Genomic DNA, 25481 nt, shown 5'->3' with positions numbered 1-25481 from the left:
TCCAGGAAACATCATAGAATAACTGGGGGGAGGGGGGTTGGTGGAGAGAAAAGCTTGAACTTGAAACCTCAGCAGAGAATAGGCAAAAAATTCAACAGAGAAAATGTTCAAGAGAGTAACAGGACATAATGTTAAATTAAGCTGAAGGAAGTTGTGATAGTGTTATGGGTTATCTTATTATGGTTATGGATAAATATGTCTTTAAAAGAGATAGATTGTGGGGGTTTAGTGTAGGTCACTTCACAAAGTCACGCTTCATGAAAGACATCTCATTTAAAACACAAGAACTTTGCTGAAGCTAGACAGTCAGGCTCCGGTTGACAATGGAACTGCTTTGGAAAGAATTTTCAAAGCAGGTGCAAATGGAAATAACTGAGCTCAAGTGTTGATAAGATCCTTTAAAAATTGGGTTTGGAGCCTTGGGAGAGGTTTTGGTTTTTACAAGCAGAGAGAGGAAAGAACAAATAGGATTCTTCTCTCAGAGAGACAGAGTGAAATGAGTTCTACTGTAGCAGCTGAGGCTGTAAAATGGCAAGCTGGCAGGCTTGTTGAAAGACCCCATTTTTAAGATGAGTTGCGAGTTCTGAGTTCAGCCTGTTCAAAATCCTTGTAGTCCTTACAAGAGGAAATGGCTGGCTAGAGTGTTTCTCCTGGATTAAGGGGAACAAGAGGAACTCTGTGATGACCTGGAAGAAGAGGTTATCATTTTGAAAACCCATGATGGGACAAGTTTCTTCGGCAAGACCCTAAAGTGACTGATTGGAGGAAATCAGTTTGTGTGTGTCCAACGAGCAACAAATTTCTCTCAGAAAACAACAAGAACCTTCCTGAGTGGTAACCATTTAACTTTAAACACCAGAGCCTGGTGTAGAATCATAAATGTTGAATTCTTTGCACAGTATAAGAATTGCCTGATACGGGTGAACTTGGAGAAGTGAGAAGTGAATGATTGGATTATGAAACAAAGAACTTTCCTGAACAAAAACACATTACATACACGTCCGCTTAGAACTAGAAGGGAGTTCAATTAAATTAATAGTAATGTTAAAATTTGATCATGTTTTTATATTTAAAGAAAATTAAAAGTAACTTTTGTTTAAGTAACCATTGTTTTGGTGAACTTCTATTGATGTTGGGTTTTGGAGTCCTCTGGGCCAATAACAAGAGCATCAAGGTTACAATGTAGTAAAACAGTAGATTGGGGCATCATCACAAATAAATCTTCATTTGTATCAATCCCATATTTCATTTTCAAAAGGTAAACTGTAGTTCCTGGAATTAACCAATGCTGCCACATGGAACTTGACAGAATATGTGAGTGGCTTGTTTGGGATACCTTCTGTTGCTTGAGCTTGGCAGAGATTAAGTGATTGTTATCTTCCTGCAATCTTGTCCGGTACAATGTGTGGTACTGGGCCAAGAATTTCCTTAGGCTGGTAAGGATGTTGTGTTTTTTCATGGAGGTCTTGAAAAATGTAGCATAAGGATGTAGACATTCGTAAAAAGCACATGGACTGTATCCTGCACAATTTACAAGATACATGAGACAATTTACTAAAATTAATTTACTGGAATCTCATTCCCCTACATCTACTAACAACAGAAAGGACAAGAGTAGCAATGTCATGGAATCGTCTGAGTCATTCATGATCCTGACTGAGACAAATATTCTCACTTCATCATCATTTTTCATTCAATAATCCTGGAATTGCTAGATTGATGACTGCAGTAGCTCAAGAAAAAGATCACTTGGATCTTCTCAAAGTAAGTAGGCATGAATAACCTTTGGTCACATTTTACTGATATCTTATCATTTCTAAATGATAATACCAGGAGACAACGAACCAACTTACCATGAAAGATTCATTAGGCAGATTAGTCTTCTTCTGCAATGGAACTAAAGGTGGCCTCTCTCGTTTGTACGGTTGTTTGTTTACTGCCCTTTGTAATGGAATGGACAAGAACACAGCCACACACATCAATCCAAGAATTGCCATTAGTATAATGAACCATAGTTCACTGTAGAATGGAGTGTTTGATTGTAGTGTTTTATCATCAACAGTGGGCAGTATAGGACCTTTTAAACAAGAAAATGTTACTTCAAGTAATTTAGAAAAAGTTCTTAGTCAACTTTATTTTGATTATTTAAGAAAAATCTTAATTCTATTTAAGATTATTTTTCATATTGCATTTTCTAAACTGCCTCATAGCTAACCACTATGTGATCACTAATAAATTTGGCAGTTAATTCAGAACAAGATTATTTACATGGCTTTCACATCCACCTAATGAGGTGATGTAACAGATGTGACTTTGATTAAGGTGCAATGGAACTATCTCCTGATGACTGCTATGGTTACCCTTTCACAATGGGGATTTTAAATGTATTATTACCAAAATATTAACAGCTGTTGACTTGACAGTCCATTTGTCACTGACATCAGAGTGAGTACTTTTAACCTTATCTCTTCTGTCCAAAGATTATATTTCAAAGATTATATTATACATCCTTCTTTGGCAATTTTCTATTTTGATTGACAAAGTAAATTAAAGTCACATGAAACTTTATAACATTAGGCATGCTTTGTATGTACAGTATCATTCTGTATAAATTCTCTTGATCCTTATTTGTACTTAGGGCAGTGAAAAACTGTAAATTGTCTTCAACACAATTTGATATACAAACTAGACACTACAGTGGGGTAGTGTATACTGGCTCAAAACCCATTGAGAACCAAGCTTAAAAGATGGTTTCGCCCCAGAAAATTATTCTAATAATTGTATTATTAGATTTGTTCTTCTTAGATCCTGGCAATAATTGGCAGTAACCATTACCATATAACCATATAACCATTTACAGAGCGGAAACAGGCCATGTCGGCCTTTCGAGTCCGCACCGGTTCAAAACCTCCCGCTCACCGCTAATAACCCTCCAACCCCCTCACCTCCATGTACACATCCAACCTTCTTTTTAATAACAGAAGGGACCCTGACGCAACTATCTCATTCGGAAGTTCATTGGCAGTAGATTATTTTACATGTGTATTTGTATGGGAATGCTTTAACACATGAAATATGTCAATAGATTTTATGATCCATAAAAGCAGCAGAAATTTTTTTAAATGATGGAAACTTGCATGCACATGTGTGTTTGTGTGTGTCTGTGTACATGTGCATGCATGTATTAAATAAATACAAATGCATACTCACCTACATCAATGGTTGCATTTAATTGGATAGTCGGGATACTAACACTTCCCATTTCTGTCATGCACAAATCTTGGAATAGAAAGGTTTCAACAAATAACAATAAATAATTATAATTCCATTTATGATCAAAGTTTCACATATTAATTCCCTTCAACAACAAAGCAAGCCTTTCTGTGCTGTGAACATTACTATAAATAGATGAGAAGGTATAAGTAAAAAACACAGTATCTCCCACTCTTTGTGGATGGACATCAAATTCCATGCATGATGAAATTTAACATTCTATGACAGTCAAAAATTTACCCAAGATCAGAGATTGAGAATGTTACCATAGTAAAGTTGAAGTATTATTGAAGTAGATTGATACAAGTTAATTCACGGCACTTCAGTAGAATCTGTATAAAGCACATTTAGTTACAAGACAAAGTATGCAAGTCAGTTACATTCTGTAAGATTTTCATTACCTACCAGGCTTGGAATGGAACGCTATTTTCTTGCCTTCTAATATTATTAATGGTGGAATGCCAATAAGGATCAAAAATTGAGTTATTATGAACAGAATATCTTTATTTCCATTTTGCCCAGTTTCTGTCAATCATCACACAGATCTCTGGGTTGGAGATACAGTCAGGTTTGTCCAATGAAGAGAAACTAATCAGACTATGTGGACCACAATTCTGAAGGTGATACACATTCACAATTTTAATGTGGTTTGATAGTATAAATGCAGGGATGATATTTTCTCAGATGGGGTGCCCAGAATAGGAGGTTATTGTTTCAAAATAAATGGTTGTCGGTTCAAACTAGTGTTGAGAAAAAGTATTTTCATCCAGAGATGTTATCTGCAGAATTCTCACCACCAGAGCTAAGACTGCTTGAGTATATTCAAGATGGAGATTAATAGATGTTTGGATATTGAGTAAATCCAAAGATAAAGGGTTTGTACTGAAAAGAGGTATCAAGATCACCCTTGATTTTATAGAATGGTGGAAAAACAAGGACTGGTTTGACGAAAACAGCCAGGAAATCCAGGAGCTGCTGGCAAAGAAGCGAGCTGCCCACCAGGCTCACCTTACAAAGCCGTCCTGTCCAGAGAAAAAACAAGCCTTCCGTCGCGCATGCAGCCATCTTCAGCGCAAACTCCGGGAGATCCAAAATGAGTGGTGGACTAGCCTCGCCAAACGAACACAGCTCAGCGCGGACATTGGCGACTTCAGGGGTTTCTACGAGGCTCTAAAGGCTGTGTACGGCCCCTCACCCCAAGTCCAAAGCCCGCTGCGCAGCTCAGACGGCAAAGTCCTCCTCAGCGACAAGATCTCCATCCTCAACCGATGGTCAGAACACTTCCAATCTCTTTTCAGTACCAACCGCTCAGTCCAAGATTCCGCCCTGCTCCAGCTCCCTCAACAGCCCCTAAGGCTAGAGCTGGATGAGGTTCCCACCCTGGATGAGACATATAAGGCAATCGAACAACTGAAAAGTGGCAAAGCAGCAGGTATGGATGGAATCCCCCCAGAAGTCTGGAAGGCTGGCGGCAAAACTCTGCATGCCAAACTGCATGAGTTTTTCAAGCTTTGTTGGGACCAAGGTAAACTGCCTCAGGATCTTCGTGATGCCACCATCATCACCCTGTACAAAAACAAAGGCGAGAAATCAGACTGCTCAAACTACAGGGGAATCACGTTGCTCTCCATTGCAGGCAAAATCTTCGCTAGGATTCTACTAAATAGAATAATACCTAGTGTCGCCGAGAATATTCTCCCAGAATCACAGTGCGGCTTCCGCGCAAACAGAGGAACCACTGACATGGTCTTTGCCCTCAGACAGCTCCAAGAAAAATGCAGAGAACAAAACAAAGGACTCTACATCACCTTTGTTGACCTCACCAAAGCCTTCGACACCGTGAGCAGGAAAGGGCTTTGGCAAATACTAGAGCGCATCGGATGTCCCCCAAAGTTCCTCAACATGATTATCCAACTGCACGAAAACCAACAAGGTCGGGTCAGATACAGCAATGAGCTCTCTGAACCCTTCTCCATTAACAATGGCGTGAAGCAAGGCTGTGTTCTCGCACCAACCCTCTTTTCAATCTTCTTCAGCATGATGCTGAACCAAGCCATGAAAGACCCCAACAATGAAGACGCTGTTTACATCCGGTACCGCACGGATGGCAGTCTCTTCAATCTGAGGCGCCTGCAAGCTCACACCAAGACACAAGAGAAACTTGTCCGTGAACTACTCTTTGCAGATGATGCCGCTTTAGTTGCCCATTCAGAGCCAGCTCTTCAGCGCTTGACGTCCTGCTTTGCGGAAACTGCCAAAATGTTTGGCCTGGAAGTCAGCCTGAAGAAAACTGAGGTCCTCCATCAGCCAGCTCCCCACCATGACTACCATCCCCCCCACATCTCCATCGGGCACACAAAACTCAAAACGGTCAACCAGTTTACCTATCTCGGCTGCACCATTTCATCAGATGCAAGGATCGACAATGAGATAGACAACAGACTCGCCAAGGCAAATAGCGCCTTTGGAAGACTACACAAAAGAGTCTGGAAAAACAACCAACTGAAAAACCTCACAAAGATAAGCGTATACAGAGCCGTTGTCATACCCACACTCCTGTTCGGCTCCGAATCATGGGTCCTCTACCGGCACCACCTACGGCTCCTAGAACGCTTCCACCAGCGTTGTCTCCGCTCCATCCTCAACATCCATTGGAGCGCTCACACCCCTAACGTTGAGGTACTCGAGATGGCAGAGGTCGACAGCATCGAGTCCACGCTGCTGAAGATCCAGCTGCGCTGGATGGGTCACGTCTCCAGAATGGAGGACCATCGCCTTCCCAAGATCGTATTATATGGCGAGCTCTCCACTGGCCACCGTGACAGAGGTGCACCAAAGAAAAGGTACAAGGACTGCCTAAAGAAATCTCTTGGTGCCTGCCACATTGACCACCGCCAGTGGGCTGATAACGCCTCAAACCGTGCATCTTGGCGCCTCACAGTTTGGCAGGCAGCAGCCTCCTTTGAAGAAGACCGCAGAGCCCACCTCACTGACAAAAGGCAAAGGAGGAAAAACCCAACACCCAACCCCAACCAACCAATTTTCCCTTGCAACCGCTGCAATCGTGTCTGCCTGTCCCGCATCGGACTGGTCAGCCACAAACGAGCCTGCAGCTGACGTGGACTTTTTACCCCCTCCATAAATCTTCGTCCGCGAAGCCAAGCCAAAGGAATAGGCATGAGTGAGAATGACTAACTCCTGCTTCTAGTTCTTCTGGTCAGTGAAGGTCCTGATATTTTTGGAGGCTGACAGTGAAAAGGATATTGATTAGTCAGACATATTCTTGTCCAAGTCAGATGGTTATGGAATTATTCTCACTCCAGTGTATAACTGCGTATCATAAGCTGTAGTACTGAATGAATGGTGCACCTGAAGAGGCTTCATTCTCATCTCAGCCAAAACAATTCTTGCTGAGCCAATATTTATCTACCTGTCAAGTTGACTATAATGAATTATCTGATTGGTGTGGCATTGCTGTTTATTGAAACTTGTTGTGTACTAATTAGCAGCTCTTTTTAATTCTTTAATTGAATGTAGCTTCCCTTTGATAACGTAGTAATAAACTGTCTTCTCGAAACATTGTAATCTGTGTGACATAAAGTTGGAAAGTGAGAAGTTCCTGGATTTTGATGCATTAATAATAAATATCCAAGCAAGTAAGTTGAATTACTTGGATTTATTTGGATGTGGTAACATCCTAATTTTCCCACTGGACTTGTCCTTTTAGGTGGTAGTGTTTGGAAATGCTGTTGGTGAGTTGGTGCAGCATTTATTAAAGATAGTAACAAGTGCAGCCACAATGCATTAGTGGCAATGACAAGAATTTAATTGGATGCCAGTTAAGCTTGGGCCAATCTTATCCCTGGAGTTACACATGATCTGTGCATTGTACATAGGATTGTACATAGCGGAAAGTGTTTAAGGAATTAAGTGTTAACTTTTCCATGGTACTGGACTGATTGTACTTCAAAGATTGGCTGTACAGAATGGGAGGCATTTAAATCCGGAAAACCAAATGATTCCATCAGAAGCATCCACCTCTTGTCCATTGAAGATATCTGTGTCAGGTGGTGCTCAAAAAAGGAGCCAATATCCCCTTTACCTTGGACATGATTTCTTATTGCTTCTCCCTTTGTGTTCAAGAATGTTTTTTCTCCAAGAGCTATCAGGTTGTTGAACCTCCTCATCTCCTCTAAACTATTCTGGGGTCACTAAAAGATTTGTCTACACTATTGAAATGTCACCTTTTTCTTGTCTAACTGTAACTATGAATATTTATTAATCTATAATTTTATAACCCTAACCCTATTTTGTTAAAATTTATAATTTAATATAATTTGGTGGGAGAGTTTTGGGCTGTGGGACAGTCTCAGAATTATAGAATGTCCTTTTAGAACGATGATGAGGAGAAGCTGTGGAGGCCATGTCATTGGGTATATTTAAAGCAGAGGTTGATAGATTTCCAATTAGTAAGGGTGTCAAAGATTATGGGAGAAGGCAGAAGAATAGGGTTAAAATGGAAAATACATCAGCCATGATGTGAAGAGCAGTGAAGACTCGAAAGGTTCTAATTCTGCTTCTAACTATGTAGTTGGCATATCCTATGTACCTGAGTGCATCTGTTTATTTCACTTATGTGTATAACAATAAACTCTCATACTCATCTTGAAAGAGGGTACATGAATGTGTATCTTTCTTTCTTATGCATTGTGGGTAGTGCTTTGAAGAGAAGGTGACTGAACGGTGTCTTATGCAAACTTCTGTGGCCAGACACTTATCTAGCAAAGACTGGATAAGTGTTCAAATTTTTTTGTAGGTGAGCCTTTGATCATCAGGAAACACACCCACTAGTTTTGCAATAGTAGAAGGAAGATAATGATGAGGCAGAGAAAGATGGTTGCATCCCATTTTCTAATTGTCATCTGTTTTGCTTGTGTCTTGATGAAGGTGATACAATAGATTGGAGCTGAATGCTTCTGGCAGTCCCTAGTCAGAGAATACATCTCACAAAATGAGATTCACCAAAGTCTCGTGTAGTTCAAGAAGATGCCCAACTACAAAATAGCTGCGTGACATTGAGGCCATAAATCATCCGGTAACATTTAAATGGATGAACATATTAGAAGTGATGAGGAGAGGATCTTTACATAACATTCAGATAGAAATGGGACCAAAATCCCCAGAATAAACATACACAAATGCTGAAACAACTTAAAAGTCAGTGAAAATGAAAATGACAAACCTTGGGAAAAGCACAACAGCAGGCAACTAAGCAACAATTAAAATAAAAACTCAATGCAAAAATGTAAGATAACATACAGAAAAGTGAAAGAACAAAAACATTTCTTTTCATTCTTCTCCCATCCCAACAGCATTCCTGAGGACTGCTGTAGGTGCACTCCAGCCATCCCCCTGTTTCTCTTGTTCCCTCACGACCTACCTTAGTGCCATTGCTGTTCAGGCCGCCAGACCATATTAGGACTGCAGTAACTGGAGAACTTCTGTGTAAACTCAGAACCCTTTTAATAATATATAGAGTTAAATGAGTTACTGCTTTATATTACCAGATAGACTTCCTTGCTTGATAACTGAAAGATTGCATTAACCAATTGAATTTTGAGGGGCATAATCAAAACAGCTTTTTGAACTAACTTTTTATGGATGTTCTTGGAATATAGAATGTCTTCAAAGCCACTGTAGATCTGAAAATTGTTGTCTGGTAGCACATAATCTCTTGAGCTATCTGCTCAGCGGGCATGTTTGACTCCAATCCAGATAAATTATTATAAAGTAGCTAGTTACAGTGAATAGTGTTCTGAAATGGGGCACTGGGGACCAATGGACATTGTTGAAAGCTGAAAATAGATGTATTCACACTTTGTGAATGGCTAAACCTGAGACAATATTAATAGATGATTTACATTTTTTATTTAAAATTTCCATTATCATTTAAATCAATTAAGGACATAAAGATTAACATAAATTCAGCAGAACCCCTTTAAAAGTATTGTAGAATGGTATGCCTTCATTGTAAGAAGTATGTGCAGTTATTTTAGACACACTCCACATGTCTACAATATAGCACAAATATAGAGCCTTAATTTGTGGTATTTTCAATTCAGTGCATCTAAAATTGTCCACAGCAATGCAAAATATGAATTTTAATACAAATTAATTCAGTTTACCACATAAGCATACTGAAGCTAAAGTCAGGGTTTCAAAGCCTGTAATGTGTGCAAGCTGCCCCATGAATAAACATACTCCACATTGGATTTAAATATACATGTGATTAACTTTATTTGGTGAATATAGCTGCAATGAAGAAAACAACCTCTCATTGAATTATAAAAGAGGATAATCTTGACTACATATGAGAGTATTTATAATGCGTAATGTAAAGATTAATGATTAAGTTAAGGAGCTGTATTAAGCTTTGGCACATTTATATAAAATATAATGTGAAAGCATATATATAAATAGTAGCATGTAGTGGTGCTATGGCAGTACTACAACTCCCAGAAGGCATCGAACTAGCTATGTGACGTCAATGCGTGATGACATCAACGCGTGTTGGGTGCGTGATTTGGGCTTTTAAAAAGTTGCGCGCATTGTGAACAGTAAATCCATTTGATTCACTGAAGAAACGCCTTGTATGGTTATTTTGTTGTGTCCACTGTAATTCCAGTGGCCACAACTGGTGACCCCGATAAGTCCAAATATGTATTTTTGGACAAACATGGACTCTGCAGCCATTGCTGTGAAGCTGTCACCTTTCTAGACAGCTGAGCCTGAACTGTGGTTCCAACAGGCTTAAGCACAATTTCATCTTTGCAAAGTCGAGTTTGATACCACTCGTTATTATCATCTCTTCAGTGCCATGGACCAGGCCGTCGCTAAGAGAGTCGGTCGTCGACTTCCAATGGGATCCACCACATACCAAGTATGATGCTTTAAAAGCACTTTTATTGCATGAATATGGTATGTCCCGTAGGGAAAGGGCATCCAAACTAGTGCATCTCAATGGGTTGGGAAACCGTGCCCCTTCAAAACTAATGGATGAAATGCTATTCCTGGCATCTGGTGAAAGTTCCAATCTGCTATTCAAGCAGCTCTTTTTAGAATGAATGCCAGATGATATTAGCCTCTTGTTATCCAAGTGTTCATTCAGAGCTGTAGCAGAAGAGGCAGACATTCTATGATTAGCTAAAAAACACAGCAAGGAAAGACAAGTCTGTGCAGCCAACCTCTCTGATATTGACCCCATGTCACACTCTAGTGCTCTCAACACATCACTGCCTACAAACAGGCAATGCCCCAAAATGGGAAAGCAGTCTGTGGACACCTCGTCTTGGTCTTATTACCACAGGTGTTGGTGAGTAAATGCCTGCAAATGCCTTTCACCCTGCTTGTTTATGGAAAATGCTCAGACCAACCTCCAGTAAGGACTGTGGCAGTTGGCGAAAAACCTACAAGTCTACTGTATGTACAGGACCAACTGTCCCACTGAAAATTTCTGGTGGACACGGGTTAGTGTATTTCCACCCACCAGTTTTGACACATTTCATCCTATCCTGGACCTGCAACTACGAGCAGTTAACAGTTCCAACATTCCAACCTTTGGCACCAGGAAGATGAATGCCAAGTTCAAGAATCATCTCTACATTTGGCCATTTATTATAGCAGCAGTATCCTGACCTTTGCTTGGTGCAGATTTTCTTCAGGCTCATTCATTCCTCGTCAACTTAAACGGGCATCGGCTAATAGATGGAACTACTTTTCAGACCATTCCTCTGGCAGATGCCAATACCCCTGTTCTGCACCTTCAAACATTAAGTAAACTAGTGGTTGAATTCTCCAAGCTGTTGGAAGATTTCCCTGAGATTACTACTCTACAATTTTCTATCTCCTATGCAAAACACAGTGTTGCTCATCATATTTGTACCTAGGGCCCTCCTATCCATGCTATAGTGTGCCATTTGCCACGAGAGAAACTGTGTTTTGCTAAGGAAGAGTTTGCCAAGATGGAGGAAATTGGTATAATTCGTAGTTCCGAATACATATGGACCCAAAACACAATGGAGGTTGGTGACCTTGTGGAGATTACAGGTGACCTTATGATGCCACCATTTTGGATCATTATCTGATACCTCATATTCAGGATTTCTCGGCTAATTTTCATGGAGCAAAAATCTTATTAAAATAAACTTGGTGTGCAGCTATCACCAAGTACCGGTGGAGCAGAAAGACATTCCAAAATCAGCAATAATTACCCCTTTTGGGTTGTTTGAATTTTTACAAATGCCATTTGGATTAATGAATGCTGCTTAATCATTTCAATGGGTAATGAATGCTTTAGGATGTGGTATGACCAATGTCTTCATTTACCTCAATGACATTTTTAGTGCCCAGTGGGTCTAAGGAGGAACATTTGGAACATCTATGTCCACTTTTTGGACTGACAATCAATCAAGATAAATGTGTTTTTGGATAAGAAACAATTGATATTTTGGGGCACAGAATTACTCCTGGAGGGCATGACCCCACTACCATTCAAAATTGAGGCCATTACCAAATACTCAAAATCTGCTATAGTTAAAAGCCTACAGAAATTCTTAGGAATGGTGAATTTTTATTGTCGTTTTCTTCTGGGAGCATCTCATATCTTAAAGCCTCTTTTTGATTTACTGTCCAGTAATGCAAAAACTATCCATTGGACTGAAGAGGAAAACAAAGCCTTCTTGAAGACAATAGATTTTCTGACTCATGCCACTATGCCCAGTTTTAAATGCAGCCACCGCACTTTCCACAGACACTTCCAATATGGCCATAGGAGGTACATTTCACCAATATGTCAACAGGCAATGGAAACCGTTAGTGTTCTTCAGCCGCCATCTTTGTGAAGCAGTGAAGAAATACAGTGCTTTTGATGAGGAGCTTTTGGCCATTTACTTGTCTATTCAACACTTATGTTATTTTTTTGGAGGACAGAGATTTTACTATGTAAATCGACCACAAGCCCTTAACATTTGTGTTTTCCAAGGTCGCAGAGCCTTGGTCAGCATGACAACAATGGCAATTATCATTCCTTTCAGAATTCTCTTGAAAAATACTACATATTCCCGGAAAAGATAATATAGTAGGTGATGCACTTCCCCGTTCTGCTCCACTCGAGGTTTTATCTGTCAATAAAGGTATTGAGGCAGCTTTCCTTGGTCCCAGCAGAGCATGAAAAACTCATGCAGTTTGGTTTGCCGCCAGCCTTCCTCTGCATACCGAACTGCATGAGTTTTTCATGCTCTGCTGGGACCAAGGAAAGCTGCCTTAGGACCTTCGTGATGCCATCATCATCACCCTGTACAAAAATAAAGGCGAGAAACTACAGGGGAATCACGCTGCTCTCCATTGCAGGCAAAATCTTCGCTATGATTCTCCTTAATACACTAATACCTAGTGTCGCCGAAAATGTCCTCCCAGAATCACAGTGTGGCTTTCGCGCAAACAGAGGAACTACAGACATGGTCTTTGCCCTCAGACAGCTCCAAGAAAAGTGCAGAGAACAAAACAAAGCACTCTACATCACCTTTGTTGACCTCACCAAAGCCTTTGACACCGTGAGCAGGAAAGGGCTTTGGCAAATACTAGAGCGCCTCGGATGCCCCCCCAAGTTCCTCAACATGGTTATCTAACTGCACGAAAACCAACAAGGTCGAGTCAGATACAGCAATGAGCTCTCCGAATACTTCTCCATTGACAATGGCGTGAAGCAAGGCTGCGTCCTCGCACCACCCTCTTTACTATCTTCTTCCACGGATGGCAGTCTCCTCAATCTGAGGCGCCTGCAAGCTCACACCAAGACACAAGAGCAACTTGTCCGTGAACTACTCTTTGCAGACGATGCCGCTTTAGTTGCCCATTCAGAGCCAGCTCTCCAGCGCATGACGTCCTGTTATACGGAAACTGCCATAATGTTTGGCCTGGAAGTCAGCCTGAAGATAACTGAGGTCCTCCATCAACCAGCTCCCCACCATGACCACCAGCCCCCCCACATCTCCATTGGGCACACTGAACTCAAAACGGTCAACCAGTTTATCTACCTCGGCTGCACTATTTCATCTGATGCAAGGATCGACAAAGAGATAGACAACAGATTCGCCAAGGCAAATAGTGCCTTTGGAAGACTACACAAAAGAGTCTGGAAAAATAACCACCTGAAGAAACACACAAAGATCAGCGTGTACAGAACTGTTGTCATACCCACGCTCCTGTTCGACTCCGAATCATGGGTCCTCTACCGGCATCACCTACGGCTCCTAGAACGCTTCCATCAGTGGTGTCTTCACTCCATCCTCAACATTAATTGGAATGACTTCATCACCAACATCGAAGTACTCGAGATGGCAGAGACCGCAAGCATCGAATCCATGCTACTGAAGACCTAAGTGCGCTGGGTGGGTCACATCTCCAGAATGGAGGACCATCGCCTTCCCAAGATTGTGTTCTATGGTGAGCTCTCCACTGGCCACCAAGACAGAGGTGCACCAAAGAAGAGGTACAAGGACTGCTTAAAGAAATCTCTTGGTGCCTGCCACATTGACCACTGCTAATGGGCTGATATCACCTCCAACCGTGCATCTTGGCACCTTACAGTTCGGCGGGCAGCAACCTCCTTTGAAGAAGACCGCAGAGCCCACCTCACTGACAAAAGACAAAGGAGGAAAAACCCAACACCCAACCCCAACCAACCAATTTTCCCTTGCAACCGCTGCAAGATATATGTCCACATCTGCTGCAGGCTCGTTGGTGACTGACAAGTCCGATGCAGGACAGGCAGAACTCCAAATTAGGCCGCACCAACGTCTTATACAATCTCAACATCACCTCCCAACTCCTATATTCCATGCAATGATTGATAAAGGCCAGCATACTAAAAGCCTTCACCACCCTATTCACGTGAGTTTCTACCTTCAGGGAACGATGTACCGTTACTCCTAAATCTTTCTGCTCTTCTGTATTCCTCAATGCTCTCCCATTTACCACGTATGTCCTATTTTGATTCTTCTTACCAAAATGAAGCACCTCACACTTATCAGCATTAAATTCCATCTGCCATTTTTCAGCCCACTTTTCTAAGCAGCCCAAATCCCTCTGCAATCCTTGAAAACCTTCTTCATTATCCACTATTCCACCTACCTTAGTATCGTCTGCATATTTACTAATCCAATTCACCACCCCATCATCTAGATCATTAATGTATATAATGAACAACAATGGGCCCAATACAGATCCTTGAGGCACACCACTGGTCACCGGCCTCCAACCTGACAGACAGTTATCCACTACCACTCTCTGGCCTTTCAGCCAAGGTTCAATCCATTTGACTATCTTAAAATTTATACCTAAAGACTGCACCTTCCTAACTAACCTTCCATGTGGTACCTTATCAATTATTTATCTATTTTTCTCTCTCTGATCCACCTCTCTTTGTATCCACTAGCCTTAATGATGAGAGTTTTCTCACAAAGCTTTGAAAAGTAAATAGGAAATTCTTCACTTATTGACAGTGGTCACTAATCCTCATTGCTCCCATAATGGAAACATCCTCTTCAGTCTAGCTGCCAATACCCTTTAAAATCTTATATTTCAATCACCCTCTCTCACTCTACAGGCCTGCTGATTCTTCTAGAAGACAACTCACTCAATTTAGTTACCTCCATTGAACTGCATCCAAAGCATTGAGCAGAAATTGTTGCATTGTTTGATTTTTCCTGTCAAAATGAACAATTACCTATTTTTCCACATTACTCTCCATTTGCAAGCATTATATTTACCTGCTCACCAACCTATCTGAATTCTATTGTAATCTCCTTATAATCTTTCAGGAATTACTTTTGTACCTATCATTGCATCTTACCTTATAAGACATACCTTTCTGGTGTTCACCCAATCCAATTTGAGGTTCCAGCACTGATCACTATGGCACATCATTTGTCAAACAGAGAAAGACACATTTATGACAGATCTTTGCTTCCTCTTAGTTGGTCAATCTTTCATACTTGCCATTACGCTGTCTCCTACACAATCAACTTTTATTTTCACAATAAACATTGATACTCCTGCTTGTCAAATGCCTTCTAGAAGTTTAGCACAGTATATCAAGTAATGCCCTTTTATTATAAGGATTTACAATTGATAATTTTCTAAATCTAGTGATCTTTAATAAAAATTAAAGTGAATACTTCAACATTTTCATGAACTACTTTGTTTAAGATATTAGAATGAAGTCCACTAGAATGTCAGCCAGCAGCTCCGACACATTGCTCAATAGCAGTTCTTGGTGATTGATGCTTGTAATTTTTCTGAGCTCTTTCTTACAATCATTATTCCTCCAATTATTAGTTATGCAACTGATCCAAAAATGAAATGGTGATGGAACTTAACAAATGTTTAGCATCAAGGATGGATACCACTCCAGCAGAATGCTGTGTCCTGAAAGATTGTAAAACTTTAACGGTCCTGAAGTTACACTCATTCAGGCAAGGTAAGATTTTGTTGCACCCTTGATCATGGCTTTATAGACAGTTCAAATATTTGTAATCTCAGATATAAATGATCATATATGTAAAGGAATTAATCCTATGTGTCTCTTGAACCCCAGTATCTAAGATAGTCCAGATTTGTCAATCCAATTAATTGAACTACTTTATGCACAGATAGTTTATCTGAAACCCTTATATATGTCTTCTTCAGATTTCTGATTTATTGTCAGACTACATACATTGCATACAATCCTGAAATTTATTTTCCTGTGAGTATGGCAGAATTACCACTAATTGGTAGTGCAAAAAAAAAACTGTACACAGCATATACTTCTAAACAAATAAAGAACTGTGAACGGATAATGAATCTAAACAAACTGACTGTGCAGTACAAAGGAAATCAATAATGTGCACAAGTGAGAGTCCTTAAATGAGTCCCTGATTGAGTTTGTTGTTGAGGAGTCTGATGGTGGAGGAGTAGCAGCTGTACTCGAACCTAGCGGTGCGAGTCTTGCGGGACCTATACCTCTTTCTTGATGGCAGCAGCCGAGAACAGAGCATGTGCTGGGTGGTGTGGATCTTTCTCTCTGATGGCAGCATTCCCTATAGATGTATTTAATAGTGTGGAGAGTTTTGCTTGTGATGTCCTGGGCTGTGTCTACTACCTTCTGGAGGGCTTTACGCTCAGGATTATTGGTGTCCACATATCAGACCATGATGCAGCTGGTCAGCACACTTTTGACCACACCTCTGTAGAAATTTGCCAGTTTCTGGAGTCACGCCAACTTCTGAGGAAGTTGAGGCACTGACATGCTTTCAACATGATGCCATTGGGGTGTTGGGACCGAGATAATGACTTCCAACAACTTAAATTTGCTCACCCTCTCCACCTCTGATCCCCTAATGATCAATGGATTGTATACCTCTGGCTTTCCTTTCCTGAAATCAACCATCAGCTCTTTAGTTTTGGTGAGATTGAGTGCAAGGTAGTTGTTGGTGCACCATTCAGCCAAGTTTTCAATCTCCATCCTGTACACTGACTCATCCCCTTCCTTTATACAACCCAGCACTGTGGTATCGTCGGCAAATGTGTAGATGGTGTTATTGCTGTACAGAGCCACACAGTCGTAGGTGTAAAGTGAGTAGAGCAGGGGGCTAAGAACACAGCCCTGTGGTGCTCATGTACTGATGGAGATTGAGGAGGAGATGTTCTTACCAATCTTCACTGATTGTGGACTGGAGGAGAGGAAATGCATGATGCATTTGCACAGTGTAATCTTATGTGTTTTCAAGAGATTGAAGTTTAAAAAAAAGACAATAAAATCTAATCTGACATCAGTATCTTTTTGTTAGATTAAATTGGTCATTCGTGGAGACAGCTCTCAAAGGGTATAACACTCTGCAGATGGTTTGATGGAGAGAAGGCTTTGAATGTCAGTTGGTACTTTGACACTTTTCAGTCTATTGGGATAAAAACATCTGAGTCAACAAAAATTAAACCAGTGACCTTATACTAAAAAGAAAGCCATGGTAATCCTCAATTAAACCAAATGTATATTACTTTTAATAATCTTTACTATTTCTAGTATGTTGCAATAAAATACTAATATTTGTGAATATGAAAGGTACATGTAACATCTCTCATCATATATTATTTATTGGTTGCCTGATTTGTGTATTGTTATCACATCTAAAGGGCGATCAAGTGTAAAAGAACATTATTATTCCACTTGACGAGTTGAATTATACTCACTGTCTTCCTTTGTGGGAACAGTCATCCTCTTAGAAGCTACACTGCTCACTGAGTTGCAGCTCATTGCTTTCAGTTTATAACTTGTGGAAGGCTGAAGTCTGTTCAGTTGAAACACTGGCTTTTGCAGCCTTACACAGCTTTAATGAATTTAGCTTTATCAGTTATTGGCGACATTGGTTAAAGATTGGCAGTGAGCATTTGGAGCTCATGGTTCGAAAAACAAAAATAAAATTGAATTACTGAATGTAAAGACAATTATTTTAATATATTTGCAATGTTACAAATAATACTGCAATTTTGTTAAAACATCAAAAATTATTTTTTTTCTCAGTGTCAATAAATGAACACTAAAAAGAACTGGCATTTATTTGTCCTGGAGTTTAATGGATGTACTTTTGCTTATAGGCATATTAATAGCTATTAAAATATTAAATAGGAATGCCACTTCAATGGGTCAATTTTTTTCATGCAAATATCAAATGAAGCTTTTGAAGTTTATGATCAAACACAAGATGTTCCTTTCTCTACTTGCAAATTTTAACATGATCTTGAGGAAGTTTTGATGATGGAGAGGGGAAATCAGAAATAAATGCAGACCCCTTCCCTGTTTTTCGAGTGCTGTATAAAAGGGGCGATGAGTCAGGAGGGAGATTGAAAACTTGGCTGAAAGGTGTATGAACAACAACCTTGCACTCAAGGTCACCAAAACTAAGGAGATGATTGTGGACTTGAGGAAGGGAAAATGAGAGGTATTATGAACCAGTGATAATTGGGGGATCAGAGGTGGAGGGGATGAGCAAACTTTTCTGCACCCAACACACAAATGTGACATTGTGAAGAAAGTATGTGAAGAACTCACGGAGGCTGTGGGCTGCTGGAGACTGCAGTCAAGGGATTGACACTGGAGACTGGCTCAAGACTGGCTGAAGGGGTATGCGAGAGGGTGCTGAGAGCACTGAAATTTTCCTATTCATATTGGGGGTTCAGATCAATAGCTCAGGTTGCCTGGGAGAGTGGTGGGGGGGGGGGGTCTCTTTTGCTTCTCTTTCTCATTTTGTAATAGTTTATTTAAATATTTTGACCATAAATGCAGTCAATAACAAAATTAAAAATTACAAGTACAAAAGTAAATCCAGTGTTTACTCCATGATGGTTATTCTCCAAACCCTACCCAGATATATATATATATATATATATATATATTAATGAAAAGATAAGGAAATAGGAAAGAAAGAAAGAAAACAGAATGGATTGCTGAAAATTACTGCACACTCCACGGATCACAAATTCATGTTCAATTAATTTTCTTTGGAAAAGATCAACGCAGGTTTTGAGGATTGGGATGAACATAATGAAAGATGTACACCTGAGATTTGTAAATATGGATGCCAAATTTGTAAAAATATGTCATACTTATTTCTTAAGTTATAAATAATTTTCTTGAGGGGAATACAATTATGTATTTCTGCATTCCAATGTTGCCATACCCAGATGTTAATCAGACTTCCATACAACTGCTATACAATTTCTAGCCACTGCCAATACAATTTTAACACATTCTGTTTAACATTTAGGTAGTTTCAATTTAAGTCTTATCCCTGTAATATTACCCAGTAAAAATAATTCTGGGTTGTGGAAATTTGATTCCTGTGATCTGCTCTATGAAATTTCCTAGATCAACCCAAAAAGGCTTTACAACATAACCAAGTTGAATTTAAAAAAGATCCTACCTCATCACCACATCATCATTAAAACATCAGTTTGTTAGGTCTGAATTTAACTTTTTAAATTTCTGTGGTGTGAGATATAATTGATGCAAAAAATTATATTGTACTAATCTATATCTTACATTTATCATGTTAATTATACTACCCCAACATATTTCAGACCAAGAATGCTCATCAATTCTTACATTTAAGTCTGATTCCCATCTCTGTCTGGACTTATGAACTCCCTGTTTGAGGGTTCCCATTTGAAGCAAAAGATACATTGCTGAAGTAAATTTCTTTGTATTTCCCTTTCGAATCAGAGTCTCTATGTCACAACAATTTGGCAAAAACATTGTTGGTCCCAGTTTATCCATTAGATACGCTCTTATTTGGAAATAGCAGAAGATTATGTTGTTAGGAATTCCCTACTTTTTTTTTAAATTGTTCAAATTACATCAATTGTCCCACAATCTTCAATATATTTGTTTCCTTTATGAGATCAGATTTCAAACATTTGCTTACCCATAGTACAAGGCATAAGCATGTTATGAGTCAGATGAATTTTGTGAGATAATCCTCCCTTGTTCTAGTATCTCTACTTTATACTAGATATTAATTGTTTTCACAAAGGAGTTTCTCTTTCACCAGTTATTAACTTCACTCCCAATGTATATATAAAATCCTCTGCCATTCCCTCTCCTATTTTATCCGATTCTATTTTTACCCATGCAATTTTATCTCCTTCCTCAAAGAAGATAAGAAATCTCATGTGAGAAGCTCAATAATAATTTTTAAAATCAAGGAGTTGTAATCCTCCCAGTTCCTATTTCCAGGTTAATTTTTCTATGGAGATTCTTAACACCTTACCTTTCCAAAGAAATTTTCTGACCTAACTCCTGAAATAACCTCTGAGATAATGTTATGAGCCATGATTGAAAGTGATATTGTACTCTTGGAAATATATTCATTTTAACATAATTAACTCTTCCCACTAGTGTTATAGATAAAGCTGTTCATCTGTTTAGATCTTCAATCTTTTTTAAGTAAGAGTAAATAATTCAATTCATATACATTTTTAAAGTTATGATTTGTACATATTCCTAGATATTTTATCCCATTAAATGGGGTGTCTCTTTGACACTAAGTATAATCTCTTCCTGTAAGAGGGAAAATTTCACTCATCCCAATTTATTTAATAACCCAAAGCTTTACCATATTTTTCCATTTTCAGAACAAAAATTTGAGAATTGGCTCTGTCAAATATGTCAACGGATCATCAGCAAATAAATTAATTTTGTATTCTTCCTGCTTTACCCTAACTGCATTAATGTCTGCATTAATGTCTGGATATTGATGAATTACTTCAGCAAGAGGTTTTATAACAAAAATTAATAGAACTGGAGATAGCGGATAACCTTGTCTACTAGATCTTGACAACTGGAATGATGTAGAAATTTGCCCATTAGTCACCACATTAGCTTTTGGTTTATTATATAATACCTTAATCCAATTTGTAAAAATTTGACCTAATCCAAATCTTTCCAGTACTTTAAATAGAAAATCCTATTCCAACCTATTAAATGCTCTTTCTTTATCTGATGCTACAGCAACACTCAGATCACCTCTCTTTTGTGTCAAATGAATTATACTAATCATCCTGCTTACATTATCAGCCAATTGTTTCTTTTGCACAAAACCTATTTGGTCCATATTAATCAATTGTGGCAGAATTTTTGCCTATCTATTTGCCAAGACTTTGGCAATGATCTTATAATCGGAATTTAATAATGAAATAGGTCTATAATGGATCCCTATCTGTTTTTGGTATCATAGTGATAATTGGCATTGAAAATAATTCTGGGAGAGTATGTGTTTTAGACATCTGATCTAAGACCTCCATAAATAGCAAAAACAACAAATCTTTAATTTCCTTATAGAATTGAGGAGGGAAACTATCTTCTCCCAGAGATTTATTACTTTGTAATGAACTCAGTGCTTCCCTGACCTCTTCCTGAATAAAGAGAGCCCTTAATTCTATCTATTCTTCCAAATTTAATTTTGGAAGTCTTATTTGTGATTAAAAAAAATCTTCTATTTTGTTAACATCTCTTTGGAATTCTGATTGTTATAATTTAGAGTAAAATTGTCTAAAGGCCTCATTAATTTTTTGAGGTTTATAACTAGACATGTTTGTATCTGTTTTTATTGCTTGCTTCTCTTTTTCTGACTATAAGAGACACTTCAGACAATTTCTGTCAATGGTGAATCTGCCTTAGAGCAGACAAAAGCAATTTTGTGTAATATGGCACAGTTTTTAATTACAATAAATTGAATCTTGAAACCTTGGCAAACCTCTACAGATGTGTGGTGGAAAGTGTGTTGACCAGCCAGCTACATCATGGCCAAGTAAGGGTGCACTATTACCTCTGTGTAGAAATCCCGGCAAAGGAAAAACTCTACCTACCATTCAGAAAATCTGCATGGAATGCAGGTGTCGGAGAGCAGCATCAAGAATCTACATGATCCATGTTATGCTCTGTTCTTGCTGCTGCCATCAGGAAAAAGGATTAATATGCATGTGGACTATAAGACCAGAATTTTGTCTGATCACTCACTCCTTTTAATTATATGTTTGGTTCCTGATAAGGAACAATCGGTCTATAGATGGAGACTTAATTCTACATTGGGGAACAGAGTGGATTTTCGTGACTTTATAAGAAACAAAATCGAAGAATATTTAGAAATAAATTCTAATTCAGTAGTTAATAAGTTTGGGATGCATCAAAAGCATATTTAAGAGGTCAGATAATAAATTTTACAGTGAAAATTAAAAGATTATGAAAGAGGTTGATGAAATGGAAATGGAAATAAAAGATTTGGAGTAAGATTTACAAAGGAAGGCTTCATATGAGAAAAGAAAGAAATTAATTAAAAAAGCATCATTATTATATGATTCTGATTATGGAATGGAAAAATTAATTGAGAGAACCAAACAGAGATATTATGAATTAGGAGAAAGGGCCATAAGGTTCTTGCTTGGCAATTAAAAACAGAACAAACTTCTAGAATAATTAATACTATTAAAAAAAGTCCAAAGATGATTACTTATGAACATCAATAAATTAATGATTTATTTAAAGAATTTTATTCTAATTTATTTACCTAGTTTGAAATATCAAGATCAAAGAGATTTAGATACTCCCTTTACGTCAAGAGAAGTCAATGAAGCACTTATTTCATTGCAAAATGGTAGGCCACTGGGGGAGGAAGGCTTTCCGCTGAATTATTAAAAAAGTTTAAGGACCATTTAACACCTCCTTTTATGGAGATGTTAAATCAAGCAGCAGAATCTCATTCCTTACCGGAATATTTCTCAACTGCAATAATTACATTTATACCAAATAAAGATAAATCCAGCATCTTATCAAGCAATATCATTACTGAATGCAGATAATAAAATTGTTGCAAAAATTTCAGCAAATATATTAGCTAAATATTCACCAAATTTAATTCATATTAACTAAACAGGATTCGTAAAAAGCAACAATCTACTGATAATGTTGCTAGATTGATTAGCCTAATTAGCTTAGAGAAGAGGTGATTTAAGTGTGGCAGTAGCCTTGGATGCAAAGAAGGATTTTGATAGACAAGAATGGGATTTTTGTTTAAAGTTCTAGAAAAGTTTGGCTTTGGATTGACATTTATAAATTGGGTTAAAAATCCTTATGCAAGGGTGGTGACTAATAGACAAGTTTCTACTTGTTTTCAATTAATCTCGATTTTTAGAGGATCTTATAAAACAAGATTTTAAGATTAAGGGAATAAAGGCTAATCAAGAGGAATATAAAATTAATTTATTTGCTGATGATGTTATGGTTTATTTGATTGATCCTATAAATTATGTCTTAATTGCATGCAAGGTTAGAAGAATATGGTGAAATATCTGGGTATAAAATTAATTGGGAGTAAAGTGAAATGGTGTCTTTAGTTAAGGGTGACTATACTCAGTGTAAAATGGCTACTAAATTTAGGTGGCCAGATGACAGAATTAAATGTTTACATATTTGGGTTGACAATGATTTAAAAAATATTTACCATTAATAAAATTGCTAAGGATTTGAATAAGTGGAATACCCTACCTATTGCTTTAGTAGGTAGGGTAAATTGTGTTAAGATTAATATTTTCCCAGAGTTCAAAATCTTTTTCAGTTGATCACCATCACATTTTCTAAAAAAAAGGATTTAAATGTGAGTATTAGGATGTTTTTAAGGAAAGGGAAAAATTGACTTGGAAGTTTCAATGGGGGGGGGGGGGATTTACAACTTCTCCATTTTAAGATTATTATAAACCTGCTCAATTGAGATTTATTAATATATATTTTTAGTTTATATAAAATTCCTGCTTGGGTTAATATAGAACTTGGTAAAATAGGAGAAATAAATTTACAGGATTTTATCTCTAAATGGAATTCTAAATTGTTGATAGGAAGTAGGGAAACACCTATTTTGAAACATTTGATTAAATTATGGAATAAGTTTCATTATAAAATGTCTATGAAACGTTTCATTTCACAAAAAATGCCCCTATGTCATTTTATAGAGATAATCAGTTTTTCTGAACTTCAATGCAGATGGATAGAGGATTGTTTTGAAGCTGGAAGATTTATAACATTTGAACAAATGAATAATAAATTTAATGTGCCTAATAATACTTTCCTTTACTATTATCAAGTTCAGGCATTTTTGATTAATAAAATAGATCTGAGTTTGATGATACAGAGCTGGAGTGATTTGGAATTATTGATTTGTAATAATAATGTAAGTTAACTTATTTCTGTAATGTATAATTTACTTTAAAGGAAAGCCCCCCAAAATAGGGGTGCATAAATTGAGATTAAGATGGGAAGTGGATCTAAAGAGACAAATAAATGAGAAATATGGATAGAATTATGTAAGAATAATATGACAAAAAATATAAATGTTAGTTCAATATAATTTTTTTTGCATCAGAAATATATGACTCCACAAAAACTAAATAGATCAAATCCTGCTATATCAGATTCATGGTTTTGTTGTGGATGTGAGATTGGATAATTTTTGCATTCTATTTGGCAGTGTCCTAAATTTAAATATTTTTGGTTGGAAGTTGGTAACATTTTGGAGCGAATAACAGGGGTTAAGTTTCCATAGACCTGAGGTTATATTTATTGAGTAATATTAAGGTTAAATGACGTAAATTAAAATTAATTATGTATCAATTTGAATTTGTACAAATTGCTTTAGCAGTTTTCAGGAAATGTATAGCAATATCATGGAAGTCAGATACAGATTTAGATATGGAAAGATGGCAGGAAGAACTTCATAGCTGTATGCACTTGAGAAGATTTCTTACAATTTACTAAACAAATATCATGTATTTTGGAAAATATGGTGCACATATTTACAAAATGTGGGTTTGTACATTTGATAAACTCTCGGAAGACCTAATTTCATGGTAACCTTAAATATTATACTTTATGATATAAATGCTCTATTCCCTTAGCAATCTTTGGTCTTTCTTTTTCTATTTTCTTTTTTTATTTCCAGGGTGTTTTTTTTTGGTGGGGGGGAGGGTAGGTAGGAGGGGATGGTTTATATACCAGATGTATAACTTTTTGAAATAACTTTTGAATTCAATGTAGATATGTAGATATGGGGATAGTGCCGGAGGATTGGCGCATTGCGCATGTGGTTCCGATATTTAAAAAGGGTTCAAGGAGGAAGCCTGGCAACTATCGGCCTGTAAGTTTGACGTCTGTGGTAGGTAAATTAATGGAGAAAATTCTTAGAGATAGTACTTATAAACATCTGGACAGACAGGGTCTGATCAGGAGCACTCAACATGGATTTGTGGGAGGGAGGTCATGTTTGACCAATCTGATTGAATTTTTTAAAGAGGTGACTAGGAATGTGGATGAGGGTAGCCCAGTAGATGTTGTCTATATGGACTTCAGTAAGGCCTTCGATAAGGTACCACATGGAAGGTTAGTTAAGAAGGTGCAGTCTTTAGGTATAAATTTTGAGATAGTCAAATGGATTGAACATTGGCTGAAAGGGAGAGGCCAGAGAGTGGTAGTGGATAATTGTCTGTCAGGTTGGAGGCCGGTGACCAGTGGTGTGCCTCAAGGATCTGTATTGGGGCCATTGTTGTTTGTTATATACATTAATGAT

The 25481-nt window shown here is 38.1% G+C and overlaps 1 protein-coding gene across 1 annotated transcript in view; it reads right to left on the bottom strand.

The window, feature by feature from the left end:
- The window catches only part of LOC138759842 (usherin), an 83492-nt gene that overhangs the window by 6438 nt on the left and 51573 nt on the right, over nt 1-25481 (bottom strand). Inside the window, exons 2-3 of the mRNA XM_069930383.1 lie at nt 3211-3279; nt 1854-2077 (exon numbers count right to left, since the gene is read on the bottom strand). Of these exons, the coding sequence (XP_069786484.1) occupies nt 1854-2077; nt 3211-3271 (285 nt within the window). The 5' untranslated portion in view covers nt 3272-3279. The remainder of the gene's footprint in view (nt 1-1853; nt 2078-3210; nt 3280-25481) is intronic.

This window comes from Narcine bancroftii, chromosome 4 (assembly GCF_036971445.1).
Source record: "Narcine bancroftii isolate sNarBan1 chromosome 4, sNarBan1.hap1, whole genome shotgun sequence".
Taxonomy (NCBI): Eukaryota; Metazoa; Chordata; class Chondrichthyes; order Torpediniformes; family Narcinidae; genus Narcine; species Narcine bancroftii.
This window is presented reverse-complemented; position numbering and strand designations above follow the sequence as displayed.